The sequence below is a fragment of the Poecilia mexicana genome, unplaced genomic scaffold (assembly GCF_051168715.1).
Source record: "Poecilia mexicana isolate PSO_F unplaced genomic scaffold, ASM5116871v1 scaffold_11, whole genome shotgun sequence".
Classification (NCBI taxonomy): domain Eukaryota; kingdom Metazoa; phylum Chordata; class Actinopteri; order Cyprinodontiformes; family Poeciliidae; genus Poecilia; species Poecilia mexicana.
In genome coordinates this window covers 18,291,302-18,309,324 of record NW_028263380.1, presented here as the reverse complement: position 1 = coordinate 18,309,324, position 18,023 = coordinate 18,291,302, and the positions used below count along the sequence as shown (strand labels likewise).

Here is an 18,023-nt window from a genome sequence, read left to right as displayed (position 1 = left end):
AATTAAACTAATCCCAACACAGAGAGTTGTTCCAGAGTTCAGACCCCACAAAGAAAAAGATTAGCGGGTCAACTGGCACAGAGGGATTATAGTCACGTTCAGAAACACCTCAATATATCCAGCTTACAGTTAAATGCAAAATTTCTTTTAAAAAAATCAGCATTTGATTCCTAACAGAGCAGTACATTTTCCCAAAGAGACACATGAATAACTACGATTGGTGTTGAGGGTTGGATCATTTATGAGAATACAAATATGATTTTCAAACAGCTGCTGGTAACAGTCAAATATATTCAGAACACATGAAAACTAAGAAACAATCAAAAATAAAAAAGTTAAAGACAATAAAGTGTATCAAAAAAAAATAAATACATAAAATACAAGTCCATACACGAGTACGTCATTGTCAACCAGCAGCGTTAATATACGAAACAAATAAAAACAGCAATTGGAAATCATGCATGAGTTGCATTAGCACTTTATCCAACAAGTTGGAAATCTGTTCAGCGTGCAATGTGTGCATTTATGACACTTGGGCATGAAAACTAACAACTGCTTTCAAATGCTTTTTTTTTTCCAATATTGAATCACCCACTGATACTTTAATCACAGCATGTGCATAACTTACTTGTGTTACATTATCAGACAAAGGAGCATGCAGCAACCCAAACAGAAACAAAACATCAATAAGAAAATGACATTGTTTTTCTAACTGTGTTGTTCTGTGAAGTACTTATTAAAACATATAAATGGTAAATTATATTATCTCAGAGGTATTTTTTCATTGTCATTTTAACTGATAGTAAAAAAAAAATATCTATTTTACCCATCAGTTTGCAAAACAATGACATATCAATTGCATTTAATTTTCAATTTCCATTCAGTTTAACTATTTAGTCTGAAAAAGATGAAGAACCCTTCACACGTCAAGCAGATAAAAGCTTGTAGCTTTTTCTATGAAGTGACAAAAACCAGACTGTGGGTCTACTAACTTTATATAATTAAAAACACTTAGTATTGCACCTAGATTATTAATGATTCACCACATCTGTTTTTTTTTTTTTGTTTTTTTTTTTTTTTTTACATTTCCAACATATACAAGATTTTAGTTTTGCTGAGCTTGAAACAGAGCTGGTTGCTTTCAAACCAATTTACTTGGTTCATTTCTGAATTGACTGTAACTACAAGTTATTAAAAGGTCTCCCAGAATGAAAATGTTGTATTTAAATAATATAACTCACAATAACTCACAATCACAGTAGTACAGCTTTGTTAGTTGCATGCAGAAATATAACCTGACTGTAGAAAGAAAAAAAAAAAAAAAAGCAACCAAACAATAAACCTTTGATGGTCATGCTGGTTCAAATAACTAATGAAATTCTATAATATCTCACTTACTTGCCATGGTCTTTTTATCTTTAAAATGTGAATCCAAGCATTTAAAATACTTTATAGGTCTAAATTAACACAGTTTAATTGATCCATGGGTATGGATGTTTATGTATTGAATCAGTTAAGATTTATAATCCACATAAATACTATTAAATGATGATGTATCTTTTTTTATATACATGTGCTGTTGAGAAAAGCTGACTGCAAAGGACAAAATGTAGAAAACTGTTATAAAAATTCCTCTCCAGTGGAGTATTTAAAACTTGCTGAAAGGGAGAGTTCCTTTTGTCCTCTGCAGCATACGTGTAGGTGTCTCTATATGTTATGAAGAGAGATGAACTCTGCAGCACCACATAGACGCAATGCGGGTTAGGCTCAGAGTTCACAATTCCTCCCTTGCAGAGTCACATACATCATGTCACAATAACACAACATAACCCAAACGGCTTCTGCTTCTTTTTTTGTTTGTTTTGGTGAGATCACACGAACGCTCCATTTTTCACAATCTCAGATTCACGTTCCGACAAAGACACACCACTGATGCAATTGGCTGCAGGAGATTGAGCTAGAAATTTTACTATTCATTTTAACTCTTATAAATATTTCATGCGGCTATTAATCCATGCTATACTATAGTGAAACACTCTCAGACACAAATGAGATCTGTAAATATGTGCATATCCAACACCTGAAATTATTCTACAAAGAAAGGAGACCTTTAAATGGCACAGAGCAGTGGTCAAACTTAAAGCGATGATTCCTTTTATAAGACGTAACGGAGCAAAAGGTCATTTCAACATGTCTCAGTCTGACGAAAATGATTTAAACAAGGATTTATCTTCCTCATGCATTTCTCCACCTATTTGCATTAGAGCATTAATGTCAGTAAATCAATGATGATCACCTGTTACTGTGATGATTATCATACTCGCCATGCGTCTGTTGCCGAGAATTAACCTCTCAAAAAGACGTTTACCATCAACTCTGCAGTCAGTCAAAACAATGCACAAATTAATTTGTCAACAATTTTATAAATCAGTTACCAGTTTTCTTTTGATGTAGTAATAATAATAATAAACATTTCCCTAGCTAATAAATAATAATAAATTAATCAAAACTGAAAAGGTTCCAAATTTTACCAGAATGTTGCTTGATATTTAAAAAATGTTTGGGACATTTGTTGAGATAAACAAGTAGAGATAATCTCCTTTATGTTGTTCTTTGACAGCTTCAATCCTATAAACTATATGCATCTTTGTAATGGCCCAAAGAGAGATGCTGCTGAAGACAAACTTCACCTCCAGCAGCCACCCGTCACATACCATCTGCAGCATGTCCACCTTTACTTGTCTTGCCAGCCATGGACTCTGTCACACCAATTAGAGGAGAGTACCTACACAAAACATTTCCTTTCCCTTTCTCATAAGCTAGAGACCGATTCTCAACAGGCCAGAAAATCTATAGCTTGGCGTTTAGTCGAGGCTTTAAGAGTCGCTGCAGCAGATGTGGCTTTAAGTAAAGAATCCAATAACACCATGTGCAATCAGTGACTTGTCATGTTTTATTACACTAAATCAGCTGAGGGCTGTTACAATCTCCACAAATGTCGCCTAAGCTCTTTGGTTAATAGTAGACATTAAAAAAGGAGCTTGTGAGAAAGGTGAAGGAACCACTCGCTTCCTCTTTTTAGCCATCCTCTTTTTTTTTTATCGACATCCTTTTCTGGATTATTTTTATTTTGTTTTACATTGAACTCAACAGTATTTTTCTATTTTTGCAGTCAGTTTTTTTTCTCGGTGTGCGGTCACAAAGAAGAAAGCATTTCATTTTCACCTGCAACGTACACAAAAGAAACGCCCAGGAAAAACACATTTAACATTTTACAAGGATCAACAACAACAAAATGTGCAGAATGATGAAATTGTTTAGTTTCTTTTTTATCAAAAGCAACATAAGACTAAATACAGGTTCTGCCTATTCAACACTTTGCCTTTTTGTATAGATAGAGCTTCTGAACAGAAACTGTTCATAACTTTCCAACTGTGTTACCTCAATAAGGATCATTTGTGGAAATATTGGCTACGTTTTCAAAACAACTGTACATGACTCACTATGTTTCTGCCAGACACAACTTTCTCCACTTTTGTTTTGTCTCTCCACCTTCCCCCCCTTGAGCAAACTTCATCCCGCCATATTAAAAGTGGAAATGTATCCGCTTCTATTGTAATTACAAACCCACTGGAGGCGAGGCTTCTTGATCTCTGCAGGATCCTTGCTTGTTTTTCTTTTTCCGTGCCTTTTCTTGCCGCTCTCAACCAACAGGACACGTTCATGCTGCGATATCAGTTTTGTTTTTCTTCTCCTTTCTTTCTGTAGGACATTTTCACATCTAATAAGCTTGAAATCAAAACAGCATTTAGGGAGGCAATAAAACGACGCAATAAAAAATGAAAGGTTTTTGACTGAAGGAGTTTGTAGAATGAGAGAGAGTCTGCGTCAGCCTGTATGGGAACTGAGGGATTTGTGGTTCATATGCAGCCCAGTATGTTTTGCAAATATCGTCCCAGTTACATAAAGCAAACATTACACACTCAAATACTGAAGCATGTTTTAGCTGCATGGAAGGCTTTACATTGGGGGAAACTTTGGTTTCTGCAGGGTTTAAAAGAGAAGGAATAAAGAAAACCACCATCCATACACTTGCATTTAAACAGGCACATCGAAGCCAGCAGATTTTACACTGACTTAAGAGCAGAGGGTGAGGAAGAGGGTAAGAGTCTGTTGACCCCAAAGTGATCTGCGTCCCAGACCAGTCAGGTTCTACTGTAAGATGTGTGGTTTACCAGCTTCCCACAAAAACAAAAGCATATTCAGGGCAAACAGAGGAGTGTGTGTGTGTGTGTTCTTGAGAATGTCGGTCTCGTTTCCAGAATGTCCTGCCGACTGGGAATACTTTCGGGGATTTTTCATCCCTATTCAAGTGATGCTGTTGCTGCATGCAACATGTATTTTCCCAGTTTTACCAAAAGCAGTAATGCTGGGATGCTTTCAAAAACACAACAACCCTTCAGATGAAGAAAATTGAAAAATATTCAAACCATAAACCTGTAGAAGCGATTCACTGAAATGAATTTATGTCAAATATTTGGTTGACTATATGACTGTCTATACTATCCAATAAGAGCCCAGTTTTTATCTTAAGTATCTGATTTTGTTTATTTTTTTCTCCTTGGCGGTTTCTTGCCTCCTTCAACCATTTCAGACCTACAGTCATGTAGACCTAAATGCATGCCATGATTTAAAAGCTTATAGCGTTAAATACAGGAGTGGTTACTCTTAGTAATTGTTTCCAACGATACAAACGTTTTCTCCTATTAGTTCTGCACAGTTCTATTAAGGTCCTGCCAAAGGAGATTGATCATCCATCTGGAGTTTGAATGGATCATTGCAACACTTTAATACTGTTCTTTTTTATAAGCCCTCATTTTCCTGTTTTACCATCATGAAAAGTGTACATTCGCAATCAATAAAATGTCATTTTTCTGTTTGCAAAATTCACACATGCACACACAAATCTTACATTATGTCCAGGCTATGAAAGACAAAAGAAACAATAAAATGCTGCAACTGAGGTTGTTAGTCTGTACACTTTTAAATCAAAGACAAATTAAGTTGAGTTTCTGTAAGAATCTGTAACTTGAAGTAACTTTAGTCAATCAAATGTCCAGGTGATGGTTGAGAATTACAATGACTTTAAGCCCTTTAGGGGACAGACTGGCAGTGAAAGCAAAAAAGACTAACATTTGCAAAAATCATGATACATGACAGAGCACTACAACAATACCAACCACAACCGCAGCATTTATGCCAGTCATGTGAAATTTTATGGTTTTTGTTTGTTTTGTTTTTGTGCATGACAGGGACCAAACAGCAGAGATCCTCTTTGATTTTCCCAGTTTTAAAAGTCTGCAGCATTGCAGTGTTTGTAATGGTGACAACTGTGCAAAGCAACGGATTGGGAGAGGAATCCGTCTGTTCCACAGCCACAAAATGGAAATCTTCTCCTGCTTTCTAGAAACAAAGAATGCTTTCAGGCAACATAAAAGGCACGAGTTGTGTAACATGGAGCTAACATACAGCGATGGTTATCGTATCTAAATCCATCATATCTAAATCCAGTCCAATTTCCCTTCGTGCATGCGAGTGCTTTAGGGAAGTCTCAACATGCAGAGATAAGCAGATGGGAATTAAGGTGGAGCATATTTAAGATGCGATTGTGGTCGTGGAAAGCTGGAAAATTGAGAAACGTGGTGTGAGGGCTTGTAAAAATCATTTATTACAGAAAGAAAAACAGAGCAATAACGGTCTGTGGTTGTATTCCTCTCCCAAAATGTTTAAGTCACTTTTGGTTTGCTTCCATGCTTTTCATTTGTATTTTTTTTCTTTTTAGCAGAAATTCAGAGGATGTCTTTGTGTATAGATGCATAACAACACTGTTTAACTCGTGAAATAGAATAATTACTTGTTTTCCTAATGCAACCATGTTTTACTATGGGATGGTGTGTTGAGGGTGAAGGAGTGCTACAAAGGTTCTGGCATAATATGTGTTATATGTAGGCTAAAAAGTTTCATTTTGGCCTCATCTGACCAGCACATCTTCTTCCACATATATGTCCAGTGACCTGTGCATGATTGGTGACAAACTACAAATAGAACTCATTGATTCCTTTATTATATAACAATTTTGTTGCTAGTCTTCCATAAAGGCCCAATTTTTTGCAGATCATGACTAAAGTCAACTTAGTTGACTAATTTTTCCCACCAGAGCTGTGCATCACTCCAGCTCCTCCACAGTTACCACGGGCCTCTTGGTTAATGCTCTGGTTATTACTCTCCGTTCTCCGCATGTCGGTAGACAAACAAGACTTGGGTGGTTCAAAGTAGCGCAAAGCCGTTTCTTTCCTCAGGTGAAGGATTCAACAGATGTTCAAAGATTCAAAGGAAAGGGAGCTAAATTGGCTAAATTGCAATGTCATTTTTAATATTATCCCCCATACCTACTACTTCCCTTTCTGCTTCTGGGGAACACGGAGGGAAATGTTTTTTTCTTCTCCTAAACATTTAGATGGTACTGTGAGGGATTCTGAATCTCACATTATGTGACAAGTCCTTGGAAATCTTATCAATTTCCTAATTTCAAGAACAAGTGTTGAGGGAAAAAAAAACAACAGTATCAACTCAAAAATACACTGCATACACAATTTCTAGTTTATTCTACTCATGACCAAAACTATGAGCAAAAGGAAACAGGACCAGAAAAGTCAAACCAGTCAGACTGTGAAAAAGGAGTAAATTCCTAAGATAATGACACGCGAAACGGCACAGAAGTGTCTCTGTCTCAATTCGCCTCCTTAAGCATGGTCAGTGCAGGAGACGGATGAAATGAAAACAAATGAAGTAGCAGAAAGGAGGAGGAAAATTAGCAGTCACATGAGAAGACAAGCGAAGGGAGGAGGGAGATAAAAAAAAACAAAAAAAACTGGAGGGGACTTAAAAGGAAAGCCTGAAACAAAAACGCAGAAAGAAGCCAAAGAAGAATAACAAAAGGTATGCAAGAAGAGTACATTATGTGTGCATACTGAAACAACTTTACCCTTATAGAAAAAGCCACTAATGGTTACCAGAAAGAGGAAAAATAGAGACAGGCAGGGAAAAGCACTGATGTATTCCTCCAGCAAACAGGCTAAAAGCATTACTCACAGCTGTATGGGCAGTGCAGAAGGAGTAGCTTGTGTGCGTGGAAGGAGTTTGGTGATGTCGATGTTGTTGATTGTGAGGTATATATTGCTGAAGACTTGCGTGAGTGAAGTGGCTGCTCCAACTTTCTTGACCACCACTGACACCAGAGGCCCAACCGGAGTTGATGGAAGTCGTCTTGGTGCTGTGGTACCCTCTCACTGCTGCGCTGGCCTGACGGACCGAGACAGGAAGCGTGCAGAAGAGAAACCAAGAGGGAGAGCAGCAATTAATATTCACATCGAGAAAAATCACCATCACGACAGCGAGCACGCCTGGTTCTGCAACAGGCAAGCGCTGACAGCTACGTGCACTCTTGGTGACCTGTGTTAGGAGAGAAAGCAGGATGTTGTTTTGATCTGAAATCTCCATGCCAGACCAACAAGATTGTTCTCACACGTTCTTTTCACGCAAGCTCTCTTTTGCTCCCTCCCTCCTCGGTTCTCTCCGGGAGCACCAGATGTTGTGAAACCCCCTTCTGTCACGGTTGAGATGTGTTCTTTCTGCAAAAATGCTGATTGGTTTGATAAAATGCTTGGATTGTGGGCAGGCAACAGGCTTCTCAGTGTGCCATTATGCGCTAGGTATCAACAGGGTTCAGGAAACACGGGGCTGAAGCTGCTGACACTCTGACTTAAATTGCTGCGAGATGGGCTCACCGTGGCTGTCATGTCCACTGGAGCACGGAAAAAAAAAATATGGGACACACATGCACACACTGATTAAAGGTATTTTAACAAAACCTTGTGCAGAAACCTTAGTATTTGCAAAAACTGTATTTGTTTACTCTGCAAAACATTTTACAACAGCATGTATTACTGCATTAAGTGTTACATAGTGCTATTTTAGATTATTTTTGGTAAAACAAATGAAAGCACTATTGAATATTTTTGCTTCGTATGAACAGATACCACTTTAATTCATGTTAAGTGGTAGATGCTGCAGTTAATATTCTATAAAAAACAGTTTGCAAACAAAAGAACTTGAAGCTTCCTCGTTCTTGTATTCATCACAAAGATGAATTAAAGACACAGAGGGCAACTTTAGATCTACTTTGTGGGTTTTAGAGACATCTAATGGCTCAAACAGCAAATCAGTTGAATGGGGCTGCATTTAAAACCCCAACAATGTAAACATCACATAATTTAATGACTTGTGTTTTAGGCTTCTACTGCAGAGCTCCTTCCAACAGCTGTGTGACACAGTATGTCACATGGCAGAGAAAGTTAGAATGCTGTACAATATAGTGTCTCTTATTGTGATGCAAAACAAGAAAAAACAATGGTGACTAATTTGAAAAATTATTTTAATACCTTTCAAATTCAGCCTAAAGTCAGTAAGTTTGACGATACGTCTCAAACGATATTCAAACTAAAATACTTTGATTTTGAAATTTATATGTTTTTTCTAGTAATAGGGAAAAAAAATGTCGGTACAACTAAAATATGTTAAAGCCCAATTTGTCAGTTATGAATAATTGTAGGCATAATTACTTTCACTTTTACAAGACCCCCATACACAAAGCATCCTGCGATTGTTAAAAATTAACTGGGTTTTACCCAGTTTGCTAAACCCAAAACTTAATGGTTTAGTAAACTGGCAAAAAAAATAAAAATACATAAATAAATTCATACACACATTCACCAGCAACAGCAGTCAGAAGGAGAGTATAGTTAGTGACTCTGATTTTGATTAATGCACTGATCAGGATGGGGTCCTGATTGATAATGTCTTCCTGTGAGTAATGTGAGCCAGGGGAGATCCGAGAAGTGTGAAGAGTGCTAAACCATCTACAGCATCCAAAAATCAGCTCTAAGAAACAGCCAAGACCTGATCTGATCAATACACCATCCTTCAGCTGACCATGGAGACCACACTTTCAACTAATAAGAATTTAAGAACCACTTTATTGGTGAAAACTACACTTTTCTTGTGTAAATAGTGTCATTTTTAGTATTCGATTCAACTGCAGAAATTGCAGCATGCTAAGTAAAAGTATAGTTGTAATAGATTGCTTTATTTTTTTTTTATTTGCATTTACTCAAACAATGGAGTCAAATTATACATTATTTGAACATCCAACAACTGCACATGATCTAGAACTACAAGTGAACATTACATCCAGAGCAAACACAAATAACTTTGAATTAAGTACAGCTGTACATCACCATTTACTTCTAACTAGTGATGTACAGTTGATGGTAGCCTTTGCTAGATTTTCACTGAGGTCAAAGGTTATCCCACACGAGTTAAAGAAAAGCTAAGGCAGTAAAACAAACTTGCAGCTGTGCTTACAAAAGCAGGCCCATATTCTTCATCACTTATGATCCATAGGGAAAAATGTAAGGGCTAGCGTTGCATAATAAGTAAAATATATAACGACAGGTTTAGGGTTCATGTTAATATAACACAGGACAAGTCTGCTTCCCATAAAGCAGCGCAAACCAATTTACCACATAGAATCTATGGTTAAAAAGGAGTCCCAGTGGCATAATAAAGAAAACATAAAATGTGAGGAGAACAACAAAATTCTGTGAGGAACCGGTTTAAAATAGGAAATATCAGCCTAAAGACAAAAAATGAGAAGGTGAACATTTTCCCTGCTTTTAACACAATCAAAGGCTCAGTCATGGGGTCAAATTTGAGAACTGTGTGGGAAGGAAGGACACATCATCATTTTAAGCTCGATCCCACTGAATCAGGTTACTGAGAGCTGCAAAGGCATTTACACATTCAGACACTGCTACTGTAAAAGCCAGAGGGGAAGGATAGCCTTGAGTATGGTACATTAAGCTGCATGGTCAAATACGCTTTTTAACGCAACTATTCACCAGTTCATAGAGTTTAAGTGCTGCCTCTAGTCATGCAACAACCTCCAGTGGCCTTATAAATGGGGATCATTCAGCCAAAGAGGAGGTATTTCAAACTAATGCACACACTGTATGCAGAGGTATTTTGTTGAAGACTCCATCCCAAGGCGGCACTAAATTATAAAAAAATGTTTCATATGCCCAAGTTGCACAGAAAAAAAAATGGGGGGGAGGGGGGGGGTCATTGGTGAAACTGGTTTAAGGCTGCATGGTTTATATTCAGCCTTTAAATCACAGGGCAGGGTGATGCTTTTACACTACACTGAGATCTGACGGTCTCAACATTCCTCTACCAGAATGCATGATTGGTCCCCAGACTGAAATTCATGTCACAGACTTTCAACACCTCATCAGAGAGCTGCAGTCGCTCCATATATCTCTGGCTTATAAAAGGATATGGTTACACTTGCTATTTTTTGCTTTAAGGGGGAATGTTTTACATATTAGGCAAACAGATGCATGTGTGCCTGTGCTTCAGTGTGCACTTATGTATTGCTTGTGACAGTAACTTCATTTTCAGTCTGTCCCTCTTACTGGCAGCCCATGCCCTCGAAGGATACACAGTAACCTAATAAAAATCATATTCTGCAACACTTAGACAGGCAGAGGTTTTCCAGGACTGTATAGTTTGTCAAAACCAACCTGAAATTATCAGTGTTTTGTTTTTTTTGTTGTTACACATCAAAATGACAGAATGCTTTACACACATGATGCCCGAAAAACAAAAAAAAATCTCTTATGTGTGAACTGTGACAAATTCAATCATCAGAACTGAACAAGATTTTCTTCAACTTTTTTTTTCTTGATGCAATACTTAAGTTTTATAAACGAACACCATCTAGTGAATCTCTTCAAAAATCATGGATGATGTTTGTGGTAAAGCAACATTTTTAATACTCGGGTGAAAAACAAATGCCCACAGCATTTAGCATGGGAATCCTAGGTTCAAATCTTGGGTGTTTGTTAAAATTTATTCACCCTGTGCATGTTTTTTTTTTTGTTTGGTCTGGTTTCCTTCTACAGTGGAAATAATTGCATCTTCAGCTAATTAAAATCCTCTAGGTGTGTGAGTGTGTGTATGGCGGTCTCCGTTATTCATGTTGAACCCTGTGATCGACTGTCCAGGGTCGGCGACCACCACCTGTAACCTTGAACACAATTAGCAACAAGAATAGATTCATAGATTTTAAAATTTTACACACAAAAAGATCTAAACACAAGGAAACATTTGCTGTGACACTGAGCAATAATATTTTGAGGTATGCAAGGTAAAAAAACAAAACGAAACAAAAAAAAAAAACATGGGTTTTGTTCAGAGAAATAATGCTGCCCAATGCTCTGATGGATATTATTAGCACACACGGAGAGAAAGCTCAATAGCATAATATTATGATCGCTGAAAAAACATGGACCTTATCTGAAAATCACAATATATTTTAAATTATGTCTAGAATTAAAATCAGAAGTGCACAGAAAGAATTCATGAGAACTGGCCACAAAACCTGTAGGTGACACATCTCTTATAAAACTGCTATTTGGTTCAATGTGCATGTAAAAATTGAAATTCAGTGCCAGTTGTAAGGGAAAATGTTGAATAATGCTTCACCCACAGCACATTGTGACTCTATTAACACGCTGAGGAGAACCAGAGCATGGCAGCTCTCCCGAGTCCATTTGTCTGTGTTTAAGTGATTTTCTCCCATCTCTCCTCTCCCTCTGGTGACACATGCATAGTTAGGGCTGTCATAGAATGGCTCTCTGTATACCGCAGTGCACTTCTGCATAGGGGATACAATGCAGATTTAAAAATACTAAAAATAAATCTGACCTGGTCGTCACAAATGCAATAGCAATGGCAGATAGAAGCTCCTGAAGGAGTCCCTTGAAAATATCACATTTTTGAATTCAGAAATCTTACCGTGAGAAAATGACATAATATGATCACTGATCAAGTTGGAATGAAACTTTCCCACTGTTAAATAATATAGTATAGTTAAAAAAAAAAAAAAAATCTTGCTTTCTATTCATTTTATTTCCAGAAGCCCCGCCTCCAAAAAGCAGCTCCTTCAGACTAGCCAGCAGCAGTTAGCAAACACTTAGTGGAACTTTACATGGCTACTTCTCAGTGCAACGCTGGTAAAAACGCCATTTAAGGGTTAATAGTGGAGTGATGCTGTGATGACTTCCTGAAGGCAGAGTGTCAGAATGAGCAAGAGTTTCATAAAGTATTAATAAAACTTCACATTAAATTGCAAAGTCAAATTTCTTTTAAGTCATATTTAATACAGACAGCAATTTTCTAGCAACGGAAGCTAACGGTAACTTGATTGTGCTATTAAACGGCATTGTGTGGCTGGAAAACACCCAATACTACCCCTTTAATATTTTTTTTTCTCTTGTGGCAGCAGGAGGTCAGTAAGATGGAACAGAAGTTTAAACACAAATACTTAAAATAATGATCTCCTTTCTTAAACTTCCGAAGGCTTTCATTTGACTGTCTTTGCTATAAATGTGTTAATATTTATTGTAAAGTTAGACAACAAAATGTACCTTAAATTACAGGATTTAAGCTTCCTCCTCTGATAAATCATCTTATGACGGTGTGTTTTCTCTTTTCTCTGAGCATTAAACAACACTGCTCTCTGATAATCGGATCAGCCTGCAGACATTGTGCCTCACAGCCACGGAGCAAGACAAAAAAACAAAAATGATTTAGCAGAACAGGAATCTAAGCTGAAATGCCCTGGCGTCCTGTTGTTCCTGCTATAACTCTGAGCATCACAAGAAAAACCTGATCCTCCTTCTAGCCTCCCCATATTTCTATTTTAACACAAAACCAATTGAGGTTGCTGAATGGATTCAAAGATTTAATTAGCAGACATCAACAGAAAAACGCAAGTCCCTAAAATATGGCAGGTCCAAACGAATGCAGTGGACTACAGAAACGGCTCGATTTTGAGATTTAACAAAGTATTAAGCAGAAGCCGCGAGTTATTATGTGTAATGTGATAGTTTTCTATTTTTAACAAAAAATAAAAAAATGAAAATATTCTTCACATTGTCATGATGGGTTATTTGTGTGTAGAATTTTGAGAATCAGGAAATTATTTGAATACAATTTGGAAAAAGGCTGTCAGACAACAAAATGTGGAAAAAGAAATGAAGCGCTGTGAATACTTTCCAGATGCACTTTAACTAACCTAATTAATTAACCTAATTAATTAACTAACTGACCCTGCTGGTAGATATTGATTAATGGAGACATGTGACAACATTCCACTAAAGTACACTGTGCAAATACAGAAATATGGACATTGACGACCCAATAGGTGGGTAGAAATAAAAATGTTATGTGTTCCACGGTTTGACTTTTTTTTTTGTATATTTTAGAAAGACGTTTCTGAAAACTGTTCAGAATATGTTGTCTGAATCAGTCATTTGTTCTACTTGACACCAAACCTGAATATTCGGATCAACTCCCAGCGAAACCATTTAGGATCCATGGGTCACCAAACAAACCGACTTACATGCACCTACTTATCTTTTCCATAGTCGAGCCTCAAGCGCAACCTTAGCCCTGGCCGAGTATATGCAGATCTTGTTGGATATTAGTCTGGATTCAGATTATTCTCAGTTAAAGAACTAGAAGAAGATAAGCAAGGGAGAGATTACCCCTCTATGGGCCTCTCTGACCACTTGGGCAAATACCTCTCATCCTCTTGTATTACCTCTGCCTGCCTCACTCCGACTTTCTCTCCATCTCTTTTAATGCTGCTCTAAGAAAACACTTCTGTGATTCAAGCTGACAGTCAAAGGCGATGGGAAATGGACAGTAACTAAGGCAACTAGGTCAAAGGGTGACATTATACATGGAGTGGTAGCTGGATATTTAAACAAAGAATTTATACAGAATATGCAAGTATATATGTTTTGCATTGAGTTCAATGTGGTATTATTGAAGTAGTCATACTGAAACTTGGTGCAGATATTGTATCCTTACATGGATAATCTTCCAATAGTCTTTTTTTCTGTATTTAGGTTAATAGGGGAAAAAAAATAATGGTTATATTTTCCAGCTGACTATATTTGTTTCTTTAAGAATCTTGTTTTCAGACCAAATACAGACTGATGAGAGGCTGAAGGAGCCACATAAAAAGTAGCGGCCTAGAAGGAGCAATCGGAGAGAAAGAATACAAACAATCCCAGACTGACATTTATTTTTCTCCATCCATATCTGACCTCTGAGAATCCTTACCAGGTCAAAACATAACCATTCAGCACATGGAGGCTTAAATAAACTTCACAATATTCTTGTTTGCCATCTGTCTCCGCAAATATTTTCTTTGGATTTACATGATTACACTCTGATTAACTTTGAGCCAACTGCTGCTGTGAAACGGATGCAGAGCCGTAAATGCGCATTTTACCTCCTGTGGAAAGCAAATGACAGGAAATGAGAGTTGATCGGACTAACAGACACTATTGTTAGGGTTTGCTAAAGAGTAACACCTCTTTCAGGAAAAGAAAGAGGCCTTTTTACCCTGGTTTCCTTTATGCTTGGACGAACAAGAAGAGGTATACAATCAGACTACTAGAGAAGGCAAGCTAACATTTACACAGGGGTACCTCAGCATGAAAAGAGGGTCTGAACAACCATCTACCCCAAACCAAAATAAATCTGATGCCTGGATTAAATCTAAAGCTTCAATAAATGTGAGCCACATTTCATTTTGGCGTCTTTCTTACCACCTAATCCATTTGCTGCAGTGCCAAATATTCCCTCTTTGGATGTAGAAATTGTAAAAATGTCAAGAAATCAGGAAGAGACTTGTTCCGATCCACACCGTTTCCAGGACAAATCGATGTTCCTAAGCAGTTTATTTTGACTCTCTCCTTGTAATCTAGGATCTAAAGTTCACCACTACAACATCAGACAAGAAATCAATATCATAAATAAGCAAAATAAATTTGTTTTAATGTTGTTGCCGACTGTCTAAACAGAATTCTTTTGGCAAAGTGTGGGATCCTTTTTAATTAGATGTGCATTACGAAAAAGTCGTTTATGGCTGGGAAGGGATTGAAAGTGTATGTTTAACATTTCCACCAGAAGAAAGGCTGGGACGAACAAGCATCTAATCAGTTCTGCTGCTTCTTTCACCGGGTGGACCCCCAGGTTTTTACTTTAGATCAAAACCTAAAAATGTCCCATATTCTTTTATTTGCTTCCACAGGTAAAATGTACATCTGCTTCACAGCAGAGAAAGTTTTACTGCTTCATGGTCACATTTTCAGCCAACAAATCAACCTTTCAAATCAATCGCAAAATTCTGATCAGTGCCAATATTGGTAATGTTGAGTTGTGAAGTTACCATTGCAAAAGTCACAAAAGTTCCCTTCAATAACTAAGTTTTTCAATTATTTTTATTTTTTTTGCATACAAAGTACATTGTGTACCAACACAATGCTGCTTTCATAAAAATAAATAGTTAATGAACCATTTTAAGGGGATATAAAAATTTAAATGGAAAGGTCAGAAACCCATGCCTTGTAAAACAGTCACTTAACATCAGTGTGTGCAGAATCGCTCATAAATGCTATCAAATTATTTGTTAAATAGTTGCTCAGTTAATAACTGGTAATGCTAATTATTTATAAAGTTCTTATGAAGATATTCTTAATGTAATTTGGTGCAATAAGAAGAAAAGTTTCAAATTACCCCTGCTATGGTTAAAAACAAAAACACCCTTTCCTTTAAACTTTCCAGAAATGCTATGAAGTGATTGTTTACATCACCATTAATTTATTACTGCTTGATCTTAATTTGCAGTGAAATAACAGATAGTCAAACTGATTTAAAGGAAATAAAGTAAATCACAGCACTGCAAAATGTAATATGCAGTAATTCATCAACGTAACAGTATAATGCAGACAGGTCGGTAATGACTGTCGCTAAACTGTGGTAACACCTGCTCATCCAACAGGGCAGCAGGGTTACATCCAAGTGAATCTCACCTCCAGGCAAATGCTTTCACCCTGACATTTCAGGATTCTTCATATGTACGCTTTTATACACCCACCTCGATGCCTCGATCGCCCTGTCTGGATGCCTTGTTTTATCACTGTCTCCTTTTTGTCTCTCCGTCTTTTTGTCCCTTTATGTCTGCCCCACACACACACTTTTCTTTCATCTTTCTATAAACTTCAGGTATGATGGATGCCTCTGATGGCTAGAGGCCTCTGAGTCCAGCACACTAAATCCTAAGTGGAGCGCTGCACCATTACAACAACACCTACACGACACAGAAATAGCCGCCCAGGATTACTCGATAAGAAGAGGCGAGATTGAACCATGGTGCAGGAAAACTTTCATATACAGTAAAGTACAAGAGTCCTGAATCATCCCTGCATCCTTTAGAGTTTTCTTCATGTCACCCAGACATTCTTGAAGATTCTTAAAGTAATCTTCAGCAAGTTTATTTCAAATATGTTCTACTTTTCTTCTAATGTTCTGTTATTTTGGCAGTCTGATAAAACTAAAATTAAAGGCTTTGGCCATCACGATCGCATTACATGAGGAGGAAAAATGGGCAAAGAGTGAAATCCTGAAATCCCAACTGTGACGTAGTGGCTGCATCATACTGTGGTGATATTTTGCTGCAGGAGTTACAGTATTGGTGCTGTTCATACATTGTATTGTAATCAGCTTGTAGAAGGATGCCCGAAATGTTTGACCCAGGTCAGATTGTTTAAAGGAAAAGCTACCAAATGTATGTTATCTCTAATTGTTCTACCGTTTATCAAAACGATAAAGGAAAACATCTGATTTAATGTCAAAATGTGAGAAAACAAAGGTTTATATGACTTTTTGTATGGTGTAGATGTTGGCTTTATATTCAGATCCCTTTAAGGCAGACAGGCCACAGTTATTTCTCGTTGCTTATTCCGCCTTCCACCTCGAAGGAAGCCGATACCAGCTTCAAACGTACACATCTGTCAAGCGTCATGAACTGTACCGAGAGTCTGAAGTGCGAGGCGAAGGCAAAACACTCTTCATTTCTGTGGATCCTACATGAAAAGGTCCAAAACTGCTCTTGAAAAGATCATTTTTAAGAATATAAAGGGAATATGAAGTGAAGGGTGCCTGTCAGTTTCTCTTAGAGCACAGAGCAGAAACTTCAGATCAAAATGCAGACATATGAAAGACTCGAGGTCAAAAACTCCCCAGTACAGTTACTCCTTTTTTTTACCCCCCATTTATGCTTGAAACTTTTATTTTGTTGTTCTGTTGGTTTCATCTGGTCCCATTGTGCCTGGAAATAAAGAAATGAGGAAAGAGCCGAAAAAGCTGCAACCGAGCCTGTGAATGCGGCCGTCTTCCAATAACACTTCTTGATAAAAGTCTATTTTCTCTGCACAGTGTCTCCACAAGATGTTATCATTTTTCTTTAAATTCAATAAACTCCTCTCTCTCTCTCTGCTCAAAAGAAAAGTCTACAGTTTTGAGAAGAGCGCGTTTTCCCATATCGGGCAGGATTCTGCAATATGACTTGCTAAAACTCTGAGGGTGTAGGGATGCAGTTTTGAAATAAGAGTGTGATTAAACAATGTACTTATTTGTGTTAATGCAAAAAAAACAACAAACAAAGTAAACAAAATATTTCCCTTGTAAAAGAACTGGATTAAGCTTTTAAAAATCATGTTTTTTTTAGTTCGTTTTCTTTGTAAAGTGAACACTCAGATGACCTTTTTTCTTCACAGTAGCTGAAGCTTTGGGTGACACTTTTCTCTGCAATGCTTAAGAACATGAAACATCAAATGTTCAGGATCAACTCAAATTTTGTAGCTTTTATATCATGTAGTCTGCTGAGGAGAGACTGAGTACTTTCATCAGTTATAAGAGCAAACCACTTCAGTTCAGTGTTTACACTTCTTTTTAATCAGTATACATTGTTAAAGAACTTGCAC

General features: G+C 37.3%; 1 protein-coding gene across 7 annotated transcripts in view; it reads right to left on the bottom strand.

Annotated features, from left to right (window-relative positions):
• Positions 1-18,023, bottom strand: part of rbms3 (RNA binding motif, single stranded interacting protein) — a 321,058-nt gene that overhangs the window by 256,534 nt on the left and 46,501 nt on the right. For all 7 annotated transcript variants that reach the window (XM_088010352.1, XM_088010348.1, XM_088010351.1 and 4 more), the window contains one exon: positions 7,153-7,362. In XM_088010352.1, the coding sequence (XP_087866478.1) occupies positions 7,153-7,362 (210 nt within the window). The remainder of the gene's footprint in view (positions 1-7,152; positions 7,363-18,023) is intronic.